Source organism: Saccostrea echinata, unplaced genomic scaffold, assembly GCF_033153115.1.
Source record: "Saccostrea echinata isolate AGI-Se365-2 ecotype Australia unplaced genomic scaffold, CSIRO_AGI_Sech_v1 ptg000012l, whole genome shotgun sequence".
Taxonomy (NCBI): domain Eukaryota; kingdom Metazoa; phylum Mollusca; class Bivalvia; order Ostreida; family Ostreidae; genus Saccostrea; species Saccostrea echinata.
Genome location: NW_026889761.1, coordinates 12,266,192 through 12,274,893, shown reverse-complemented (window position 1 = coordinate 12,274,893; position 8,702 = coordinate 12,266,192). Strand labels below are relative to the sequence as shown.

Below are 8,702 nucleotides of genomic sequence, written 5' to 3'. Positions count from 1 at the left end.
TCCAAATCCTGGAATTTGCCAGTGCTGGACCTTACAATATCAAAAAGTGGGGGGGGGGGGGGGGGCATCCAGCATCTAAAGGGAAACTTACTATAGCAAAATACTATAACCCCCACCCCCCACCCCCCGCATTCTACGGGCCTGCTAGAGACATCTAATAGTCTATTTTAATCAACATGTGAATGCAAATTTCAAATGGTTTGTCAAGTAATATAGATAGATGTATGTTGGAAAGGACCAAGAGAATTTTGTAATTATATACATGTACATTATACAGCTGACCATATGGTCTGAAGTTGACATTAAAAATTGCAAAGTTGTAGAGTAAAATCAAAATTTGTGCCCCAAATTTTGTGATGACAGTGGCATTTTTCTTTTTAAAAAAAATTTATGAGTTTAAGTGAGCTTTAATGATTTTTATCTCACATGAGCTGAAAGCTCAAGTGAGCTTTTATGATCACCTGTTGTCCAGTGTCTGCCCATCTGACTATCCACTTGTCTGTAAACTTTTCACATTCGACTTCTCAGGAACTGCTAGGCCATTTTTAACTTAGTTTACTTATGGGGGGCCCATAAGTAAACTAGCGCATGTGAAACTACTATTTGCAACTGTCAAATAATTGTGTACCTCTAAAAATACCCATTATTATATATTATACATTTCAAAATTATAAAGACCAATAGCGCTTTTGAATTAGATTCAGCACGTACTGTTGAATTGGGTTCTTTGGATATAGGAAAGGGAATTTTTTTTCCCAGATATTGTGTGTTGTTCTACTAAAATTTACCTTGAATTTGTTACAAAATTTTATTTACACACGTTTTTCTATACATTTGCTATCTCCAGGTCATCGCTCCACGATTTTAAAAAGTTATTTGTGTGTATCAAACTATTGACATTAAAATTTTAGATCCCTAAAAGCCTTTTCTCGACATATTCAGCCATATTTGTTTTTAAAAACTAGAAATAAAATTGCAGTTTTGCTAAAAAATTTATTTGAAACATTTTTGCGTATCGGACAATTCCCTAGTGTTTGGAAACATACTCATGTAATTTCTGTCTTTAAAACAAATTCATCAAGTTAATTACATACCGGTATCCTTATTATGCTGCATAGGAAAAATCTTTGAAAGAATATAATGTTCAAATACTTTGTAAATTGTTATACAAACTACATTATGGCAGGTGCGTAGCCAAATAAAAGTGAAGTATACGAAGAGGACGACGGGGGTGGGGTGGGGGTTAATTTCCAATTTTCACAAAAAACTATATTAAAAATATTATCAAATTAGCATGGTTTAACTATGCTACAACAAAAAGTGGATGGGGGCAACCACCCTTTCAGTGAACATTTTCAATAGTCAAAAGTTAGGTTTTGAAAAGAATAGGCAAGGAACCCTGCCCCCCCCCCCCCCCATACTACATGCCTGCTGGTGAGGGCCCAGAAGTTTCTGAGTTTTACCAAATACATGTATATCATTCATTTTCTTGCAAAATAAAAATTATGTCATTTATCTTTTGTTTAGAAATAGAAGACATAATATTTATTGTTTTAACGCAAAGTTAATACTTCTACGGAAACTTAGTGTACATGTAGTTTAGGCTAAATATCTAATCGATATTTGGTATCATACTCTTTTCTATCGTTCAACAACTTGTATACTTAATGTTAATTATTAACAAAAAATATCGTATTTTAAATCATAAACTACATGTAGTAGATCATGACATTCAAGGATGTGTCTGAAATTTTATTTCTCAAAGATCTTTAAAAAATATCAAAAATTATCAATGTATCAAAGAACGAATACAAGTTCATGAATGCTTTATTTAAATTTGGCAATGATTTAATAAAGGACTTCAAATTTTATTATATAGTCATGATTATATAAAATTCAAAGCGCTCTTCAGCAGTATGACACAAAATAATTCGAAATCCGAATATTTGTTGGATGGTACTGAGATTTTTTCTTCGAATAACTCTCTCTCTCTCCCATAGATTTTATTTATTTATTCATCTATTATATTTATTTGTTTATTTTTTACAATTATGTGTATGCACTTGCATATTTGCGTATAGGCAGCTACGCGCCTATGTGGGTTTTTAAGAAATCATTAAACAGTCACCCAGTTAAAAGAAATTTATCATAATAAATGGTTTGTGTTAAACAATAAAGAATTCGAATTAACTTGTTTTGCATTTTGTGATAACAGCAAGACATTCAATACGGTTTGTTTAAAAGAACAAGAGACAGCATAGATTTGCGGGTGAAGTTCTTACCCTGGTACCTTGTTGACTAATTATCTTTTCAATCAATCGCAACAGATCGAAAATAAATTTTCAGTATATTTAGTGAGAAGGACGGAAGCTGGAGTTCCCCGGGGCTCTATTCTTGGACTTCAACTTTTCTTACTTGATATACAAGACCTACCAGGTGGTCTATTGGGTACCTCTAGGATATTGTCATATGATGCATATTCGTGTCAAACACCTTTCAAAACGTGCAGAACTTAGAAAGGCTGAGCAATCACGACTTATAAATGAAGAATGGCTAAAAACGAATTGTGAAATTTAATCCCAATTACCAAGCTAAAATTATTAATATTTTTCAGCAATGAAGATAAAATATATAATTGCACTTAGTGTTGAATAATCAGCAAATGGATCCTTCTCTTGGTCACTATCATCTTAGACTTACATTCTCAAACCCTGGGGAGTGGACAAACCACACTGACAGTATTATACAAAAGGCTTCCAAAGAAATTGCAGTTTTTCGTAAATTAAAAGGGTTACGTATCGTGACTTCTTAGCTTAAATGTATTCTAGTATTACGTTTAAATACATGTAAGACCGATACCACTTTTGGAATATGCATTAGAAGCATGGAACAGCATCTCCGCAGCTGCTCTGAAAGGCCTGATAAACTTCAGCAAGAAGCTGTACATATTGTAACTGGCGTTCCTGTTTATCGTGCCTTGCAAGATTTTAAGTATTTTGTGCTGCCACGGTATATTATTCTTAAATTGAATCATTTAACTATTCTCTGTTAAATTTTAGTTCACTATAACCTTACAACTGTAAGAAAAAAAAAATGTCCACCTAAGCCAGATTTAGTACTTACGAAAATATACACTGGTCACCTTAACTCACGTGAAAGGGTTACAAAATATTAGGGAGACCAATTTTTTTGTATATTTTTACCTACAAGTTTTCTGTAAAATTTAGCGTTAAAATGGTAATTAATAAGCCCAAGTACCAACAAAAATGCATTTGGTTTTTATTTCAAAGCATAGGGGAAAAAGATAAATTTTGTCTACTTAAGCCAGATTTCATGGCTTTGGTCCCCTAACCCAGAAATCAGGATTATATATATATATATATATATAATTTAATTTTGTTTGTATTCTAGCCTCTGATTGGTTAATATCCAAAAAGGAACACAAATTATTTCTGTATAACCTGGTTTGGTATTGGGACACACCCCCCTGACAACCAGCTGAATCATCTGTATCCATGCAATCATCTCATTTCTAGTCCTCGGGATTCATGGAAAATTCCAGATTTAATAAATGTACCTTTTACTTCGAACAGTAACTCGGATCTTACAACATGTAATCAAACAACATGGCTGCTAGGACTATGTATCAGTTTTTACCTCCCCTCGCTTCCCATCACTTCCGTTACTACGGTTGTATTATTGAGCGGCAAATTTGAACTAAAAAGCAACGAAATTTTACAACCACAGTTGTTTAATGATTTTAAAATTAAATTATAAGGAATGACTCTAATTCTTGGCCAAATTATTCGAGTATAACCTGGTTTGGGTCAGTTTATGCTGTTTTATAATCCGCTTCGCGGATTATAAAACAGCGTAAACTGACCCAAACCAGGTTAAGCGGATTATAAAACAGCGTAAACTGACCCAAACCAGGTTATACTCGAATAATTAGGCCAAGAATTAGAGTCATTCCTAAAATATATATATATATATATATATATATATATATATATATATATATCAGGCTTTGGGTCATGCTAAATGGATTGCACTGCAATACTTGAACTTGAAGTAATGCTAGTAATGTGTAATGCCAAAAAATTTACATTACATGTAATGGTAATGTAATGCATTAATTCCTCAAATCCAGAGTAATGCTGGCATTACATAGCATTACAAAGCATTATTTTGCATATACCTATTTCAAAAAATTGAAAATGGACATGGAAATTATATTGTTTAGATTAATTTGTTTTTAAATAATAGAAATGAAAATAGTTAACCTATTTAAATAGACTCTGTAAAGAGAATTCAGAATGTATTTCCTTCAATTTTACAGCACCAAAACTTTGTTAATAACTCCTACCATCACCATTTTCATCATAAAAATAAACCCACCCACATACAGTGTACATGTATACACTCAATACATGTAAATTTTGCACTTGTTGTCTTACGTCATTGACATTCTTTCTTGTGATTATAGTTTTACAGAGAATATTAAGAATGATGAAAAATTATTTTAATTTGCATTTAGGAGAAAAGTAACCCTACCACTAGGAATGGACTGATGCTTTTAGATGACAAAAAGCTGAAAAAACAGATGATTGAGAGGTATGCTATGTATTTGTTAGTATTTAAGCTTCATTATTAAGTTATGGATAAGTTTCAACAAAAAGCTTGGATTCATTGCCAGCTAGAGAGCTTTATTATGAAGAACAATTAAAAATATCCAATGTATATATATGTAAGACTCAAAAGTTAAGTCCCATGGTCATACCAAAGTCCAATGATCTCAACAAAGTCCGAAGGTCTGCGCCAAATCTCGATGGTATGGTGTCGGTGCAGTTGCCAAAGTCTGATGGTCACGCCAAAGTCCGATGTCTTGTTTCCTATGAGACGAAAATGAGAAAGTGCGATGGTCTGACACGCCAAAGTCTGATGGTGTGGAGAAACAGCCAATGTTTATGACGTCACAATATTTCGACGTCAGTACTAGACGCCGTTGTCCATAATTCAAAAGCCAATAATATATGATTAATCCTCACATAAAATGTGACTGATTTTGCTTTATATTGCTTTCATCCGCCTGAGATATTAGGGTTAGTCCTTGCACACCTCTCGACTGAAAAGGATAAGTTCTTGCTCTATTGGACTGATTATGTGATAGCTTTGCACCCAACTGAGAGATTTAGGGTTAGTTCTCGCTTATTATTAGACAGAATAGGGTTAGTTTCGCACCCACCAAAGAGATTTAGGGTAGGCTCTTGCACACCATTCAACTTATTAGTCTTACGGGTAGTCTCTCTCCCATGCACCCAAAATATGAAGGTGAGCTATTGCATACTTTTTGAGTGATTAGGGTTAGTCTCACACCCATCGCGAGATTATGGTTAGCCTTGCACCCACTCAAGAAATTAAAACTAGTAGAACAATTAAATTTTGGCATATTCTAGAGAACCATTTCACTACCCTAATCAATTATTTAATATTCATTTGTATTTATTTGAAAACATCAGACCTTAGCGTGGTGCTGCATCTCTGTTCGGCATATAACGTCATAAAGTTAATTGTTTTTCCCCACCATCGGACTTTGGCATATCAAACCATCAGGGTTTGGCACAGACCATCAGACTTTGGCATGACGATTGGGCTTTGGAGTCCCATCACACTTTGAAGTCCTACATATACATGTATCTGTTAAAATTTAAAGGCATTACGAATTGACGCTACCGGTAGTAGGGTTTCATAGGTTAATTTTTGAAGTGTATGTAATTTTCAGTACTGCATTTGTTCTCTTGGGAAGGCAATATGCCAATAATACATATTTAACAAATGAAACGACCAGGTTTGTGTTGTAAATTTTGTGTGTGAAATTATAATTTGAAATTAGATAATTTATTTTGAAATAAATATAAAATCTTTTTTTGTTAATTATGAAAAGTAATATGAATTGATTTTGTACAGAGATAATACAATTTTAGGTATGGGTATCAAGATGCCGATGAAGACAAGAAAACTTTTAAACCTCCACCTCTTAAACAGGTATTGGAATCACTGTAAATATTATGTTTATAAGTTTTAGTTTGGATTTACAAATCCTTATTTTTCTTAACAGAAATCAAGAAGTGTTTAGGACTTTATAGAATGCTGCAAGCATTTTGGTGCATGTCTTTTATACTGGTGTATTTTGAAGCATTATATGCATTATATGAGCATTTTATACAGTTTCATTTTTTATGCTGTGATTTTTTCCCTCACAGAAATACTCAGAACATGCTGAAGTATAAAGAATTTTATAAATTAAGGTTGACATCTATCTGTATTCCTCTGTATTCGTAGGAACCCAAAAAGATGGTACGCTACCTAGACAGTCGTGTTGTGAGTACAAAGGGAGAGAGATTTACCGAGATTAAAAAGGATGATACGGAGGAAATGAAAAAGACTTTCATCAATTTAAAACCTGCAAGAAAGTACCGTTTTCATTAATAGACTAGATGTTTACATCAGTGTCCGGGAATCTCCCAATATACATGTGTAGTTGATATCTCTTTGTCTCTTTAATCTTAAACTAAATGTGTTCACTTCTCATGGCTATAATCTAATCCATGATCATACATTCCTCTGAAACACACTGGTTGTGTCTCATTAAGGAATTATCATCTTTTTTTCACTAAGAGAGATGTTAAAATGGTTAAAACTTTTATAAGAAGCTAAACAATATGATTAATTAACATTGTATTTTAAATAAATGTGTTCCACATTAGAATACAACTATAACCAATTCTTGCCATTGGAAATATTTTTACATATTCTGAAAGGAACAAGCATGAATAATCTGAACAAATTCTATGATAATTTAGAATTTTACACTATTTCAAAAGTTATGTAATTATTTTATCAAATGTATGGCACTGTTTTGTTATTATGTAATGTTAAACTTTCAACATCTTATATGTAGGAATGAAGGAATGTTTAAAGGAGTCTGGGTATAAATAAGGGTGTAAAATGGATAAACATTATAAATGTAGTATTCATATTAATATCAGATATACTGTTTTGGCACATATCAAAATTTTCTATCAAAAATTGCTGCAAATTTTTGCCTGCAGATTTCATAAGGGTTCCGTCCAGGTTATATTCCCATAGACAATGAATTTATAAGAAGAAAAAAAAACTTGCATTGATTCTTATGAAATATTATTTCTCCAGTTTCCCTGAATTTTCTTAACCTTGTATGATATTCTTCCAGAATTTTTTTTGGCTATTCATTATTCATTTTACAAATACATGTACAATTCATCTTTGGGTTCTCATTTTTTATGGCCATTTTACTACACTTATGCTGCCTACATCAAACTTTTTATGGACAGTCAAAATATTCTAATATCACTAGCTTGTAACTTTTGTTAGAATCAAGCTTACATTGAGGATAGTGATAACTTTTGTTAGAATCAAGCTTACATTGAGGATAGTGATAACTTTTGTTAGAATCAAGCTTACATTGAGGATAGTGATATAGACATCAATTATATAACTAAGTTACTTCCCTTTACGGAGAATTTTTGAAACCCTCAGCATTCCACCTCTAGTCATAATCAATGAATTATGCTTTATGTTTTCTTTTTTTTTTAACCAATCCACACATACATAGATAATGATTATACAAAATAACATATGGTTATGTAGTTTTTGAATGGCTTGACATGTCGATTGTTTTGTTTAAAAAAAAATCAAGTCATACATTTAGCAAAGTTTATTACTATATTTAGGATACCCCAGTAGGTGACCTGTAACCTACTACATCCAGTTTGTTTTGTGAAAATTATCATGCATATTATTTTTATGTACCAGTATTTTGTTGAATAATGCAAAAATGACTGATCAGGTCATTCCTATTGCACCCCTAACCAAAAATTAATAATAAAAATAAATATCCAGACTAAAAATACATTGTACATTCTCAGTTTTTCCCTGAACATTTTTTTTTTTATTTAAAGAAAACCTAATAACTGTAGAGATATATTCTCTTATATTTGTGTTAAAATAAATTTTAATTTAGGTCTTGTAATCATGTAAAATTTTAAAAATGACTCTTTCAAGGTCTGATAGTTGCAAATAACCACTATATGCATTTTATACATTTTTATATACATTATGTTGAATAATTTGATGCAAAGTTGAAGTAAAAAAATGAAAAAATTTGAAAATTGGTGTTATATATTTAACACAGAGTTTCGGACATTCCTAGCTCGTCTTTTTCCTGGGAGTTGCACCCCCTTCTTTAATGTATTAATAGAACAACTCCATCATGTAAGCAGAAGTTTACATTCAGTGACAGGTGATTATCTTGTTCTTGTGAGATGTCTGAATCTTGCTATATTAAGGATTATCTTGTATTGTACATTTTATCTGATCTCAGATATAACATTAAGGAGATGAGAACGGGATAAAAATTTTCAAGTTCATGCTTCTTTAACACCTCATGGTAAGACTTAAGAGGTTTACAATTTAAACCTGTATGTGGAAAACTAGAAATGTATGTTGCATTTGATAATAAACATGATCACTCCGAATGTTTAATTTTATTAAGTGACAGTGTCTCACATTCAGGGCGATTAGTTTGGAAACTATCGGTTGCTATTTGTGGTATATAGAATAGCTGGCGTAAACATACATCTTTTAGCAGTATTTATATTTTA

General features: G+C 32.1%; 2 protein-coding genes across 2 annotated transcripts in view; one reads left to right on the top strand and one right to left on the bottom strand.

The window, feature by feature from the left end:
* LOC133185360 (CUE domain-containing protein 2-B-like) overlaps positions 1–8,154 on the top strand; it is a 36,674-nt gene extending 28,520 nt beyond the window's left edge. The window contains exons 7-9 of the mRNA XM_061320521.1: positions 4,538–4,614; positions 5,985–6,045; positions 6,343–8,154. Of these exons, the coding sequence (XP_061176505.1) occupies positions 4,538–4,614; positions 5,985–6,045; positions 6,343–6,489 (285 nt within the window). The 3' untranslated portion in view covers positions 6,490–8,154. The remainder of the gene's footprint in view (positions 1–4,537; positions 4,615–5,984; positions 6,046–6,342) is intronic.
* LOC133185364 (NADP-dependent malic enzyme-like) overlaps positions 1–8,702 on the bottom strand; it is a 70,899-nt gene that overhangs the window by 39,467 nt on the left and 22,730 nt on the right. The gene's annotated exons all lie outside the window — the stretch shown is intronic.